Source organism: Choloepus didactylus, chromosome 15 (assembly GCF_015220235.1).
Source record: "Choloepus didactylus isolate mChoDid1 chromosome 15, mChoDid1.pri, whole genome shotgun sequence".
In the NCBI taxonomy this organism is placed as follows: Eukaryota; Metazoa; Chordata; class Mammalia; order Pilosa; family Megalonychidae; genus Choloepus; species Choloepus didactylus.
Window position 1 is genome coordinate 7,333,113 of NC_051321.1, and position 16,233 is coordinate 7,349,345.

The 16,233-nt window shown below is 48.6% G+C and overlaps 1 protein-coding gene across 3 annotated transcripts in view; it reads left to right on the forward strand.

Moving 5' to 3' along the window:
- Nucleotides 1-16,233, forward strand: part of ADAM12 (ADAM metallopeptidase domain 12) — a 353,203-nt gene that overhangs the window by 286,674 nt on the left and 50,296 nt on the right. For all 3 annotated transcript variants that reach the window (XR_005211989.1, XM_037805049.1, XM_037805050.1), the window contains exons 12-14: nt 313-490; nt 5,995-6,084; nt 7,780-7,975. Coding sequence is in view for 2 of the 3 variants with exons in the window: in XM_037805049.1 (XP_037660977.1) it covers nt 313-490; nt 5,995-6,084; nt 7,780-7,975 (464 nt within the window). In the remaining variant the exon portion in view is untranslated. The remainder of the gene's footprint in view (nt 1-312; nt 491-5,994; nt 6,085-7,779; nt 7,976-16,233) is intronic.

The following is a 16,233-nucleotide window of genomic DNA, read 5'->3' on the forward strand; positions in this document are numbered from 1 at the left end:
CAAGCTACAGCTCATGAGAATTCACTTTGGAGAGTAGCATTTTACCCACAACTATTAATGACACCTGTAATGAGACTGTCTACATTTGTTGATTTTGGAAACCATTTTTTTTTTTTGTGGAAGTGCTTCACCATCAGTAGATGCACAGTAACATACAGGAGTGGATTTCGGGAGGCAGCCGAGTGCGCGCACCTCTGTTCGCTGACATGAAAAGCGATGGCTGGGGCAGATGTTGACAGTGGTGCCACAAGTAGCAGTGCAAGACTATGCTGGGGTGAGAAAAGCTCACTGTTCTGGGCTCTTCCTTCCCAGGTACCCGTTTCCCATGGTGTTCAGCAGCTGCAGCAGGAAGGACCTGGAGACCAGCCTGGAGAAGGGGATGGGGATGTGCCTCTTCAACCTGCCAGAGGTCACGCCGTCCTTCGGGGGCCAGAAGTGTGGAAACGGATATGTTGAAGAGGGAGAGGAGTGCGACTGTGGGGAACCGGAGGTGAGAGAACCGTTTCTAGAATGAATTTGCCTCATATTCATGGCTGAGCAGAGAAGCAAGAACATGGAGGAATTGTGCAGCCAAATGAAAGCACTAGAATATAAGGATGGAAAAGTCCTGTCTGGCCACCTTGAACAAGCCTTGCAAGCTAGGATAGCTTCCTTGAATATTGATAAGTTGTATCACTTGGTGTAAAAAGATAGAGTCTTTTCACTGAAGGACACGATATTCTCAGCAAGATGAAGACAAGAACAATAAAAAAAGCATTTAGCTTTGAGTTTGACAGAAAAGAAAGCCTTGGAATTCTAGCTTCAAATAGCCAATAAGCACCATTTCTTTCTCTTTGTAAGGCATGCTACCGGAGGGGAATTTGAATAAGCAACATTCATTTTTAACCAAGAGCTTCCTCTCAGTTTAAATTCCTCCTCTGCTGCGACAGCCTCCTCTGTATGCACAACCCAAGGCTCCCAGGGCTTCTGCCTCTCGATCTTGTTGGCTTTCAGAAGCAATAAGCAAAAGCAGGGAACGTTTTTATCCAGCCAAGGGCTTATTTAGCCCTGTTTTCCAGCCTATGACAGGACATTTTCTTGTTTCTGTAGGGCCCAAGATAAAGTCGATCACTGTAAAAATGATTAACAGCCACTTTTCAGTCTCTGAATAATCTTGAGTGGGCAAGAAAGAGAAGACACAGTGAGACCTCCTGGTAAAACCAGTGTCCCCTTGAAGGTTGGAGGTCGTGTTTAGAATGAATCAAAGCAAGTGTTTGGTGCAGCAGGCAGTCTACATGGGGGATTCCTGGAGCTTAGACTGAAATGGTAGACAAGTTCAAGGCAAGCTTAGCCAAACTCACAGAGGGGCTTAGGAGGGCTTAGGGAGACTGTGTTCTTGGAGGGCTGCCCTGGAAAGGGGATTCCGGGGGGAAGGAACCTTGTGCTCCGACTTTGGGGCATCCCTTTTGTTCCTGGTTTATCAGACAGACAATCAGTTAATAGAATCATCATCGTATCCTAATCTCCAGGCCTCTGGGGTTTTCCACACCGGTAGGGATGATCTTGGTCTGACAGTTTCTGCAAGGATGTTCAGGGTGAAGAAGTACCGGGTTGGGGTGGGGGGTGGGGGTTGTTTTATCAGGTGTTTTTGTATCCTGGCCAACTCGGGATTGGTCAATGGTAATGGCATTGTCCTCGGTGGTGACCAATGTTGCATGCAGTGCACAGGGAAGGGTTGCCATGCAGGAGCAAGTCCTAATTATGGTGTTACAGAAACTCCTTTTAAGGTCAGTGGAGGAAAACTGGAAACCATCATGGGATGGGGTGTGGAAAAGGGATATTCCTTAGAGGCCTTATTAATTACTTGAAGAGAGAAAGAAAGTTAGTTTAAATTATCCATATTTCTCAGGAGGGTCCATATTGACTTAAAATGGTCTATCTCTGATTTGAGCTCCTTTATTAATTTAAGTAAATCTGACAGCTTTTCACAGAGACATGAATTCTACCATCACTGCCCTACTACCATCATCTCCACCATCCACTATCACTATCACTGCCATCACCACCATCGCCACTACCACCATCACGAACACCACTTCCCCCATCATCATCTTCCTCATCATCACCACTACTACCACCTCTCATTCTTGTTAGCTTTCAGAAGCAATGAGCAAAAGCAGGGAACATTTTTATCCAGCCAAAGGCTTATTTAGCCCTGTTTCCCGGCCTGTGTCGGACGTTTTCTTGTTTCTGTAGGGCCCAAGATAAAGCCAATCACCATAAAAATTATTAACAGCCACTTTCCAATCTCTGAATAATCTTGAGTGGAAAAGAAAGAGAGAAGACACAGTGAGACCTCCTGGTAAAACCAGTGTCCCCTACTACCACCACCACCACCACCTCCTCCATCTTCATCATCATCACCATCGCCACTACCATAATTATGAACACCTCTGTCATCATCTTCCTCATCACCACCACCACCTCCTCCATCATCTTCATCATCATCGCCACCTCCACCACCACCTCCATCGTCTTCATCATCACCACCACCACCTCCTCCATCATCTTCACCATCATCGCCACCTCCACCACCACCTCCTCCATCGTCTTCATCATCATCACCACCTCCACCACCTCCTCCACCATCATCATTACTACCATCACCACCACCTCCTCCATCGTCTTCATCATCATCACTATCGCCACTACCATAATTATGAACACCTCTGTCATCATCTTCCTCATCACCACCACCACCACTCCACCACCACCTCCTCCATCATCTTCATCATCATTGCCACCCCCACCACCTCCTCCACCATCATCGTCATCATCACCACCACCACCACCACCAGCCCACCACTATTTCTGTTACCACCACTATCATCACCACCATCACTGTCATCACACTGCCACCATCACTACCCCTATTACCTCTACCACTACCACCTCGACCACCAACAACCATCGCTACTCCCACCACCACTGTCATCACCACCACGACCGCCAACATCATCACCATCATCACCACCCCACCACCACCACTACCTTCATGTCAGCAAATACTTGAGTGCCTCAAATTTGGCAGTCACTAGCATTTTGATTCTCTCTTTTATCTCCGTCAAATAGTCACTCAGTGTGCTTACTGTCTTTTTAGGCAGCACATTACATTGCAGGGCAGCTTTGATTACTCCAGTTGTCTTCCTTACACAGAGTTAAATTCTACCTCCACGTAGCTCCAACTTTGTATTTCAGTGGCTAGTGTTCTTATTTCACAGGAGAAGTTCTTGATGTTTGAGGATATTGCTCATTCCCCTCATCGAAAGTTCTTGCTTCCAAGAAATCTTTCCAATTTCACTTCTCATTTTTATTCTTAAGCTCATGTTCCATCTGCATCTAATAGTATAACAGCCCATTTCCTGTTTCCAAATTGCTTTGACCAAAACTTTTAGTGAGACCTGTTAACCAGGGCTCTGTGTTCCCTGCCCAGCGCTTGGCATTTCCCCAGAAAAACTCGCTGTGCCTTTGCATCATATTGGCCCGGCCACTCCCCAGCCCACAGTGGGGCTCAGTGTGTGGTGAGTGGGTGAGTAAGCGCATGGGGTCCGAATGACTTCCACCAGTGTTAGAGCACCCATTTTCTGCTTCCTTGCTCCCAGAAATAATGTCCACTGTTTTTAAAACGACACGTTCTAGTCTTATCCCAGTTCATTTTGATTAAGGACCTATGTCTACCATGTACAATGTGAAAATTGACAATTAGGCAATTTGCAGAGAGTTATCTATTGGTTTCATTACTCTTTCTTCTTTGCAGTCTTAGTATTCATTGGGTTCTCTTGAACTTCTTTACTGAGTACTGAAAAAAAAAATGTATCAACAGATGAGGAGTTTGTCTCTTCTGATAAATATGGTACTGCAGAAGAAATAGATTCTCGGTAGTTAAAAAGGCAAGTGACTGCTGAGGCCTTCCCATTCAGGGCCCTGGATTTATATCAACCATAAGAATACCTTAACAGCTCACTCATTCTTCCATCTAGCAGAGTTGGGAAAGCAGCCTCATCTCCTTGTTTAAAGTCAGTAGGGTGCCAGTAGCTTGCAAATACCTTTTAAACAGTGGTTATCTTTCTTATTTTCTCCTTTCACATTATCAATCCCCTTTGATGACAAAGCCATTCTGTTTGGCTACATTTCCATTTGAGCTGCTGCTTATATTAGTTGATGTTTTGGTTGGAGATGGGGAGTGTGGATAGCTCTTAAAGGATCGTGGAATCCAGATTTACAATGGTTAGTTTAACTTAGAATTTTAAGGAACCCTGTACTTTGGTTGACGTGTCATTCGTAGAGCCATTTAGAATATAATAAGCAGGACATAGCATTGCTGTACATTTGACAGCCTGATCAAGAATGCAATTAACAGACTCTTTTTAAAGAACAGAAAATGTTCCTAGGCCTGTTAGAACTTTAAGTCCACTAGTTAGAAACTCTTAGTGTCATGGAAGTTACAACAATGACTTCTGGTTGGCAGTCTTATCCTACTGTGTTTATAATACGTTCTGGATGTTTATAAAGTCCCTGAACAAATTTAGGATTTAATAACTTTGGATGTACATACAATAGGAGCAAATTGTAAACACCAAATCAAAGCATAACTCATAGAGTTTTACACAGGATACAGTTCAGATATCTAGGTTTGGCATAAATCTTCTGGTTTATTTTATAAAGTTTTATTAATTGCACTTATGACACTAATGATTTCATTCAAAAAAGATAGTTTTCAAGAAAAATTATTAGACTATTAAATTATTGTATGATTGGATTCACCCTAGCCAGTAATATATAAATTCTTCCAAATATATCACATATTGAATAAAATAAAAGAACATTGATAAATTAAGTAGTATTAAAGGCTCTGTGAACTGTTCCTTCTTCCGCTAATTATAGTTTCTTCTAAAATGTCAAGTTACCAGAATGTTTTCAGGTATGAGGGGCTTCATAAATATGCTGGATAAATGGGTACAGGCCTTTTGTTCAGTACAAAAGAGGAAAAAACACTGGGGTACTTGGAAAATGCAGCATAATAAGAGTCCATTTTCCTCCCTCACTTTTATTTCACAGAGGGCAGTACAGCTAATGGCTGGTCTGTCTGTCTCCAGCCCTTGCAAATCAATTGACACAGTCCACAGACCTCCTTCCAGCCCCCTTTTGGCTCGAGTGTGCGTCTCTAATGTGCACTGTCAGCTCTCACAGCCCACCTGAGTGGAGCCTGGGTTTCCTCCAGGGCTATTTGGTTGATTGTGGGGAAACTCTGCTTCAAACACGATTGTTTTGACTTTAGTTCCTACTGGTATACTCTAGATCAAAAAGGTCAGTCTTTGACGAGTAAAGTTGATACACATCTAAGTAGATTTTTCAATATTTGACTTCCAAGTACTTCCATGATCATCAGTGCAGGTCACTGCCACAAGACCCCCCAGTAATCAGAGACCTCCGACCCCTGCAGAAACCCAGCGTGCTGCTGGATAAATGGGTACAGGCCTTTTGTTTAGTACAAAAGAGGAAAAAACGCTGGGGTACTTGGAAAATTCAGCATAATAAGAGTCCATTTTCCTCCCTCACTTTTATTTCACAGAGGGCAGTACAGCTAATGGCTGATCTGTCTGTCTCTAGCCCTTGCAAATCAATTGACACAGTCCACAGACCTCCTTCCAGCCGGCTTTTGGCTTGAATGTGCATCTCTAACGTGCACTGTCAGCTCTCACAGCCCACCTGAGTGGAGCCTGGGTTTCCCTGCCCTGCCCGCCACCGGCTCCCTTTCCCTCTGTGAAAGGCTCGCCCATGCTCCTGATATTTCCCAGGAGCCGCAGACCCGGCCAGTCCATAAACACTTAACAGAAGTGTTGCTTTCTCACCAATGACAAGAATCCTTTTCAGCTTAGGCACCGGGACCTCCTGCTCTTTCTTTCCTTGTGCAGTCCCTTAAGGAGTGACGTTTGGATCTCGTCCCCCCTCCAGGAATGCACCAACCGCTGCTGCAATGCCACCACCTGCACGCTGAGGCCAGACGCTGTGTGCGCTCACGGGCTGTGCTGTGACGACTGCCAGGTGAGTTTCCCCAGGCCGTGCCTTGACCTCGTGGTGCTGACAGGTACAGGTGAGAAAACAGTGATGTGGGGCCATACTAGCTAGCCGGTGGTCCAGTGCCCACTGCTGGAAAGGACCCCGGTGGAAACTTACTCTTTATTGCACAATTTGATAGTATCCATCTCCTGTTTTTATTATCCTCGGGTCTTACTGGGCAATGCACATTTTAGTGGCTAAGTCATCTGTGAGAAGTTATTTGGTCTTAAAAGTAATTGGACCAAAACACTTGAGCTAACTTTTAAGTGCTCCCGTTGTGCTGTTAGAAGCACTTGCAGTTGTCTCATGATAGTGAAAGGGATGATGTGAGGACAAGTCCCCACCCCCCTGTCAGCCTGACTCCGGGTCCCTCGGCTTGATCCCAAGAACATCCCACACCTGCTGGGCTGAGGACCTGGGAGGGGGTGTTCGAGGGGTTTTGTGTAAACATCTGGGTCTTAATGTCCTCCTAATAGAAGGCGTTGGCTGACCCAGCCCAGCCAAGAGTGGCAGTTTTATACTTTTGCCATTTCTGCCACCGCGATTGCATTTACTTTGGCCATTCCATGAGCCAAGATCTGACAGAGGAGAAGCCTGAGCTTTTGATTCAAAGGTTCCAAGGACAGTGTTTTATTTCTTTTTAATTAAGCAATTGATCTTGGCATTCTGCTTGCAGGAAACTCCTTCTTAGCTACCCCACTAGAGCAGGGCGTTTCAAACTCGCATTACAACAATTTATGTTCAGCTTTAAAATAGCCTTCATCCCTTTTGTAACTGTGATTAACTCATGGGGAAGGTTAAGCAAAAGCTGGCACTCCCTGTCATCCAGCAACTGGCGATGGAAGGGGCTGGGAAGAGGGAAGCAAGGCTGGGCTCAGGCCCAGATGACACCCAGGGCAGGTCACCAGGAGTAGGGAGGGCAGGCGGGATGCAAGCAAAGCCTGGGAGTGGTCCACTTTCATTGAATGGCTTATAAACAATTCCTTTGAAGGTTCAGGCCTTCCAGAAGATGACAGGAGTCTTATCTCCTAGCCTTTGAGATGCGTGGAGGGCATGGAGCCTGGGCCTGGGGAGCCCACTGCCTGGGCACTTCAGACAAGCCACTCTGAGCCATGAAAGGACTAGGGGTTGGTTGGTCAGATGGTTTCCAATGTCCTTCACTGCTCTCTCATGTCATTTCTCTCTCCCTCATCCCTTAGAGTACCAAAGACAGGTTTCCAGCTCTGTGATTTGATGACAAAGTAAAACTGTTATTGTGATTGTGTCCTTGGGATTATTTTTTGTTACCTTCCCCCCAAATGCTAATCCTTTAGGCGTGAATGTCATTTTAAAACCTGCGATCAGTGTTGGCAGCCAGAGATCTTTGTCTCAAGAATCAGCTCCTCTCCCTCTGCTTTCTCTGAGGTGCCAGGTGCCAGTGACCAGCTTGTCTGCTTGTCAGTAAACCCTACTGCTGCATGAAATTAAATATGAGGCTGCTCTTGGCTGCGCCCAATAGTGGAACGGTGAACCCCAGAGCTCCGAGCGAGACTCTGCTCATTTAAAGGAGCTCCCAGTGCTGTGAACAGGACTCCTTTGAAATCCCTGGCCCTTGGCTGTGCCAGTCCCACCCCAGGAGCCCTCCGAGCATCTGCTGAGCCCTTGGTGCATGCACGTGCTGTAACGACCCTCTTCTTCCAGCTGAAACCTGCAGGGACAGCATGCAGGGACTCCAGCAACTCCTGCGACCTCCCGGAGTTCTGCACGGGGGCCAGTCCGCATTGCCCAGCCAACGTGTACCTGCACGACGGCCACCAGTGCCAGGGTGTGGATGGCTACTGCTACAACGGCATCTGCCAGACCCACGAGCAGCAGTGCATCACACTCTGGGGGCCAGGTACGTGCCGCCTCCCCGCCGGTGCCCCAAGAGCCAGCAGGTGACCTCGCAGTGGTGGGATTTGGGGGAACAGGCTGTCCACGTCATCAGCACTGGGTCCCGGAGCCCACCGTGTAAAAAGTGTCTGTTCCATTTAGCGGGTGTGACCAACTACCCGGTGGGGCTGTGCAGGGTGCTGGGTGTGCAAAACCAAACACTACCTGGAGCCTGCCCTGGAGCAGCTCAGTCCAGTCCAAAAAAAGATGCGTGAGCACCTGCTGTATGCTCTCAGGGAGCTACGGAGCTGAATCAGCCCTAACCCGGCCCTCACAGAACTTCAAATGCACTTGGAAAGACAGATGGGCAGAACTTACCACCACCAGGACAGTGGTAAGTGGCTCTAAGGGGTCACACAAGACCCCAGCCAAGGCTGAGGGTGCCAGAGACGACAGTGGCTGAGTCTGGAGGGGCTGAAGGAAGTTTCGGGAGAAGCCCCAAAAGGACTTGGCTCGGGAGTGAGAGTGTGACTTGGGAAGGATAGGGAAAGTCACTCCCGACCCGGGCCACCGGCCGGCTTGCTCGTGAGAACGCGTGGAGGGCGGGGGGCACAAAACGGGCAGGAGGGGCCTGGGCTGCTCTCAGGGGAAGGGGCAGGCAGGTGTCTGAGCGCCGTGAATGGTATTATGAATGTGAAGGCAGAGAGGGGTGGGCTTGTTGTGTATTCTGGAAAGAGCACCCGAGTGGCCAAGCAGAGACTACCGCGGGGCCTCTGCTTCCTGCGTGTGGGCACTAAGGGGCACTGGGTGGACTCTCGGCCACAGCCCTCTCTCCAACCCCCTGGGACCCCCTGCAGTGGGGCAATGACTGCAGTTTTACAGAAGGCGAAACTCAAAGGCAGGGACAGGGAGTCTGTTTTCCAAGGCCTCAGGGCTGGGGTTTGAACCCCATCATTGTGATAACACAGGTGGCACGTAACTCCCGCAATGTGCGCTCGCCCCCGAAGAACGAGATCTTGTACTAGAGTTCCAGCGAATCTCTGAAATTAAAAGGAAACTCGGATGCAGAAAGGGGAAGGAATTGGCTCCCGTCAGTTCCCCATCCTCTAGGGTCAGAGTTTCGGGGCGTTGAGGGCTCACCGCCCAGGGGACCGTCTGGGACCTGCGGCCTGTCTCCACTCCCAGGATTCTGGCCACGAGCCCCCATGGAGGGTGTCTGTCCCCACTGCCGCTCGCCCCTCTCTCCCCTACACCGATGTGGCTGATGACTCCTTTGCTCACCCCCTCTCTCCCCTGCTGGACCTCAGGGGGTCCTCAGCAAGGCCAGAGACCCCGGCTCTGGCCAAGCCCTGGAGGTCGGCCGTGCTGGGCCGAGAGCCGAGCAGGGAACCCGACACGGTCCTTCATCAGGCTGGGGATGTGAGGCTTTGGTTTTGGTTTTAGGAGCCACGAGAGCAGAAAATGATGACTAAGCCTCCAAGTTTGGGTTCCAAACATAACGTGGGTGTGGCGGTGAGAGGCTAAGGCAGAATCTGTTTGTTCCACATTCTGGAGAGTTCTTCCCGTTCTCGGTAGTGGATTCGTGGGAGAATCCTGTGGATCCCCCCTGGACCCTGACCAGCCCTCGGCCTGGTCTCCTTGCCCTCTGGGGTGTGAGGGCCCCAGGCCAGGGTGGGTCCCATGCCGGGGGTGCCCCTCGTGCGACAGGGACAGAGGGCGCTGGGCTGTACGGGCTTCACACATTTTAGCAACGTCAGATGCCTTTTGGCCAAGCGAGGTCACTTTGGGACTGTGGCCCTGCTGTAGGCCAGATCGCCATAGCTAAAGCCTCCCCGGAGGCAAGGCCCTTCCCAACCCTTCTCCCAGCCAGTAATCGCCCCTTCTTGAGGTACAAGGAAGGCACCAATGAGCTCCCTCGCCAGGAACTTTCCGGGCCACAGCACGCACCGTGCTCTGAGCCTCTTTAGGGCCCTACCGTGGTTCAGCGGCCTTGCCCCACTTCCAGGGCGAGCAAGGTCAGGCAGCACTGCACAGCGCTCCGAGCTGCCGCCACCGTGTGACTCCGAGGGCAGTGTGCCCAGGACCCCTGGTGACCAAGGCTGGTGTTCATTACCTCATCTGACGGACACACCGTCGGATAACCTGACGGATGGATGGAGCACTGGAGAAGCAAGAGCAATGGGCAGGTCCCTGCTCTGAGCCTTCGGTTGTCCTCGTGGCTGAGGGTGAGGCACAGGCCCGAGGACATCACCCTCCAGGGCATCTGCTCAGAGCTCCTGGATGGGGAGGCAGCTCGGGCTCGTGACTTCCTGGGTGCTAGTCTAACTCTGCCAAGCCCTTCCTAGTACTTCAAATCACCATGACTGCTTCCTCAGGGAGAGCAGGAGCACGGCCTGAAGAGCCAGCACTGGCCGTCTATGCCAGGGGACTTCTCAGGAGGGTGTTTTCCCTTCCCCTGTGCAAACGCAGCACAGCTCCTTTCCCTCCACGACAGCACAGCTGCTCCTTAGTCCAGGCAAGGGGGCTGTGGGTGCTTCCTCACGGTGCTGTAACAGATAACCACACACTTAGTGGCTTTACAACAACACAGACCTGCCATTTTACCCTTCTGGGGGTCAGAGTCCTAAACTCAAGGTGTCAACAGGGCTGCATTCCTTTTGGAAGCTTTAGGGGAAAGCTCTTGGTTTGCTTGCCTTTTCCAGCTTCTAGAGGCCACCTGCTTTCCTCGGCTTGTGGCCTCTTCCTGCATCTTCAAGGCCAGCAACGTGGCATCTCCAAATCTCTCCCTTTCTCGCTTCCCCACCACCACCTCTGCTGCCGTCATTACATGTCCTTTTCTGATTCTGACCCTCTGCACTCTGCTAGTTACACCAACTACCCTTGGGACTCCTAGACCCACCTGGCTGACCCAGGAGCATCTCCCCACCTCAGGATCCTGAAATCAGTCACACCTACAAAGCCCCTGTGCCATGTAAGGCAAGATACCCAGAGGTTCCAGGGATTAGGACATGGACATCTTTGAGCGGCCACTGTTCTACCTACCATAGGTGTTGAAGAGCTCCTTTACTAGTAGGGTGACCTTTTGCAAGGTCCTCCACCTTTTTGTGCCTCATCTGTAAAATGGGGATAGTAATTCACCTACCCTGTGAGTACATCATTATCTTCTAGCAAAGCATTTAATACATCGCAGGCGGCTCATCCCGAACACAGAGTGCCTAGTTAATATGAGTTCCATAAACCCCACATGGTCTGTGCTCACAGGCAGCTGCACACTAGTGAGCCAGATATGCAAATCCTTGGGTTCTGCAGTAAGGGCTGTAAGAGGATTGTGAGCAATAGATGATGATGGCCCAGAGGAGAGAGGCTCAACTTGGTGGGGTGGAGGAGGGCAGCCAACCAGGAAGGCTTCATAGATGAGGGGGCCCTGGAGTAGTCATTTTCCAGGGGGGATGGGAGAGGAAGGGCATTTCCAGCATTCAGAATAGGATAGGCTGAGGCAGATGTGAGTGGAGGGGCCGGGTTAAGGGACTGTAGGTAATTCTGTTTGGTTAGAGCTTGAACTGGGACTTGGAGCCCGTAGACCCCCATCCGTTACTCCATGCTCTTATTTAATTTTTATTGACATCCTATTATGTGTGAGATGCTGACTCAAGAACCCTGATTCGACCAGAGTGACAAACTTCCCCTCGTCCCTGTGCCCTCTTCCCTGGACCCGGAGCCAGGGTGAGGACGTGACCCCAGCAGTGTCCTCACGGGAAGCATCGGTGCCGGATAAATGCATCCCCGGGGGCAAAGGTAACTTCCTCGGCCCAGGCCCCTGTGGGACCTGGGCCACTGCTGGCTGCCAAGATGCATCAGGGTTTATTTTAATGCTTTGACAGTGGCTAGTTTGAATTAACTTTTCAGGATTCAGAAAAGGAAATCTCATGGTCACGGATGCATTCACAATATTTAGTTTCTGCATCTGTTTAGCAAATCCTCTGGGATCTGGACCGTGTTTGCTTTGAGGTCACTTTAGGCTCCCTAGGACCCTCAGTGGCTCAGAATCCTGGGACTCACGGAGTCCCTGCTCTGCCGGCCTGTGCTGTCTGAGCCCTGGGGAGCTGACTGGGTTGCTGAGCCCTCCAGAATTCTCCAGTTAACACTCAGGAAATCCTTTGCTCATTCTCCAGCTCTGGCGACCCAAATGCTGACCGGATGGAGCCCTTCCTTCCAGCTAACAACTTTCTTTTGAAATGGGCTTTTCCCAGTGCAGCATTTTATTTCAGTATAATGTTCCTGCTTCCAAATCTTTCCAGAAATAAAACGATAGCAAATTCAAAACATATGCTTGCAACTCCTAAAAGTAATGCACTTTTAGAATATCTTTTGGGTTTCTTTTATTCATCTGTTTGTTTTTCTAATTGTTATTGTTGTCATTCTTGTTGGCTGAGAGTTTAATTTTTTTTCCTCACTGATTTTCTCCCACAAATCTTATATCTCAAGATTTTATATGTCAGTGTCAAACACATAAATGTTATCTGCAGTTCCAACTCTGTAACTTGCATTTAGCTCTCTTTGTCCAGTTAAGTCTTAATATCCACAAAGATTTTCTGTCAATGTGACATGACCTTTATTCCTTCTGAAATGCAGCTGGATATTTTTCTTGAGGCAGCAAATTTACTTTTGCCAATGTTGTTTATCGGAACCACTAGCATGGTTACTGAAAACGTTACTTGGAAATAAACCTTATGGATAACTACACACATCTAGAGCCAAAAACAATTTACATCAGGGAAGTCCTGAAATATGTTAGTTTTATCTATTTTATCACTCACCAGAATATAGTGTCACTTGATACGTGCAGTGTGAGCTGGCCAGCTCGTTCTTATGGGCTGGTAAATATTTGGTGCTTATCTGCAAGGCTGGTTTAAATGAGTCTGATGCACTGTGACCCACCTGGGGCAGTATGTTAACTAATCACCTACAACTCTGTGGCTGCAGATGGGACGAAAAGGTAATTTTGCCGAGAGTCTTAATTGCTTATAAGTCAAGAAAGTCTCCCTTTTGTCCCATTGTGTGAGGAGAAAATTATAAAATTTCCTCATTTGGGCTTCATTTTCCTACAGATGGGAAGGTTGCTTCAGGGAAGAGAAACACGGAGAAACACAGGGAGAACTCCACAGCCTCCAGCTGTTTATAAAATGTCCTTGTCGGTGGATTTCAGTGACAGGGGTTGGGGAAATTAGTGACAGGGGAAGGAGGAACTAATTTGACTGAATCATTACATCATTTGTGTAATGGAGTCATTTTACACAAAAGATTAGGGAGAGTAAATTGTGGGCTTAATGTGAGATACCGTCACTCTCTTTTCGAAAAAGATGCTAACACTGGGAACTCCCAAACCCAAATTACAAATTTAAGTGCTGTCACTCTGAAGATATACTGGCAATTATAAATCCACCACTTCCTAAATACTTATACCATACAGTAAAGTGTCAAAATCCCTCTAATAGACCAAATCTTATCTTTTGATAATGGTGAAACATCTGAAGTGTTCCCTTATAGATAATTCAGAATCTTTAAATTGATGCAATATAGTTGTGATAAAGAAAACTATTGGCACTTTTTTCGAGAGACAGAACATGAAGTGCCCTCTTTAAGGGCAGCAACTTGGAACCCAAATCTGTACATTTATAACATCTTGCCCATGAACAGAGGTCATTTACACTTTCTTTAGCTCTTGACCTTCTTTCTTTAAGGTGAATGCCAGATGGGAGCCAGCACATCAAAGCCGCCTGAAACCTCGCTGGGGTCAGCAGGTTCCAAAGGTCTTTGCGTCCGTTTCCTTGACTGAGGCTTTCTTTCCATGCAAGGGCTGCACCCCCCTGAAGTCAGCCCCGTGCCCTCTTTCTTGGTTTCCTTACTTATGAGGTTTATTGCTTCGTCTAAACTTGAAGGGAATGGCAATTTCTCTTTCCAGGAAGTAACAAGAGCCTGTCTTTTCATGACCTAACGTCTTCTTTCTTCCTAAGCAAGCACAGTGATTCTTCATTTGAGGTAAATGAGTAAATGAAACTCCTGAGTCACAGAAAAGATAAACCAGAGGCAGGCTTCAGTTACCCGAGATGCTTGGCTCTGCAGAAACCACAATTGGCTTCCTCTGGGGAGAGCATTTGAAACATGATCTCCTTTTCCCAAACTACATTACTCGCAGCCTTTTCTTACTTCATTTCCTGGAACACGACGGCTCTACAGAGGCCTAAGTTACTGATGCTGCCCACAAGGATGCTAACGGCCAGGCAGGAGCCTCAGGGCATCATGAAAGGTAAAAGTAGTAAGTTCAAGGAGAGAGACAGCCTCTGCAGGAGGAGGGAGAGAAGGGAGGGTCCATTGCAGCCTCCAGGGGAAGGTGGCGATTGAGTAATGCCTAGAAGGACAAGCAAGCAGTGGCCCAAGGGACAGCTTCATCCCACCAGCTCCCTGAGAAGTTCCAAGGAGGATACCAATTGGCCAGACTTCCATCCCGCCCCCAGAATTTAACCAGTCATATGACCTGGGGATGGATACTCTGATTGGCCAGACTTGAAACCTATTCCCATCCCTCTGGCACCGGTAGGAAAGTTTTCCCTACCTGAAGCATTTAAAATGGATGTCCCATAAGAAATGGATTTGGTTCCTAGAAAAAGGGATAAGAGAGAGGTATTGGACAGACAGAACAGCTGACCAACCCCGTGGCTACGATTCCTTTTTACAAACCCCTGATGCTGCTCAAACCACCAGAGAACGCCTACCAGACTGCACAGATTAGCCTGTAAACACATCAGGAGGGCACGGCCAGCGTGCAGTGGGGAGTCTGGAAGGAGGGGGCTACGGGCATCCCCGACCCCTAGCTAGGAGCTTGCTGGCCCCAGGAAGCCACCAGAACCCTGCATGCTACCATCCTACAGCCTATAGTTGGTAGGCCTAGCAGAGGCCTGTTGTTATCTGCATCCAACTCTTGGCTGCTTATCTCCCTCTAAGGGGGGTTGCCCTTCACTTTAAATCCCTCAGCCTTTAAACATGCATGTTTCTCAGACAGCCTTTGTCATCCCAATCTGGAGTCTCCAGGGCCTGGAAACATTGCCCACCTGGACACTGAGCAACCTTCACAAACAGGGTTTTGCTCCATCCTTTTCCCACCTACCTGCCCCCCACCACACACACACCATTAAAAATAGCTTCAGGTACGCTGCAGGTCCAGAGTGTTGATAAGAATCGTCAGTCTGCACGTGGATAGAGATTCAAAAGATCTTCTCTGTCAAGGTGGACCATGAATTACCTGTCATCAATGCTTTCCCTCAATTCTCTGGAGAAAAGAATGAGTGCAGTGCTTGACAGAGATGGGGTACGCGTTCCGTTCCTGGACTCCGCAGAGGGGGCTGTGTCTGTCTATCCCCAGGTTTATGCAGCTGATAGAATCACAATCTGCTTCTCATCCAAATATGCCTCTTGCTTTCAGGATGCAGCGAGCTGTGTCATCGCTGGGCCCTGTGGATAACGACACGTCCTAGCCATCTGTCAACAGTAAAGTGGGATAAGGCATCCCATGCCCCCTCGGGTTTGGGGTGAGAGCTCAAGCAAATAAAACTATTGGGAAGAGACAGTTTTTGGTTCCCTGGGGGATACAGAAAGCTAACCTATAGAACCCTACACCGCTCAAGCTGCTGGGCAAAGTAATAGCAGAGTGGAATAAATTTTACTGGCCAAACACAACTGAGTTTTACCTCTTTAGGGTCTGACCTCTCCCCTTACATTTACAAATCATTATATTCAGAATTTCTCATTTCTTTTCCTGAATCAGTAGGGATTAAACATTAAGGCATAAAGATGTCTAGTGCCTCTCCCACTGTCCCCATCTTGAGGGGGAAAACCCCACTGGGCTAGCTCAGACTAGAGGGGGTACCTGGGTGATAAGCGTGGGGTAGCTGGAAGCACAGCCTGTCAAGTTACACTTTGGAAAAGGTTTGGGTGGAGATGGAGCCAAGCCCAGGAGCAGGTGGATTAAAGGAGGAGATTGGGGATCTGGGGGGGAAAGAGAGACAGGGCCAGGAGTCTGCTCCAAACTCAGTGGTTTGTAAAAGCGAGGTAGCACAGGATTGCGGCTGTGTAGAAGGGGCGTAGATTTTAGCTTTAGATTCCGCTGAGTTCAAGTCTGACTTTGCCACTTACACAGTGATCTTCAGCAGGTTGCTTAAATGCTGAGCCTTAGTGTTTAAATCTATGCAGTGGGGGTATGTAGTACGTATAAGGATTAAAGATAGT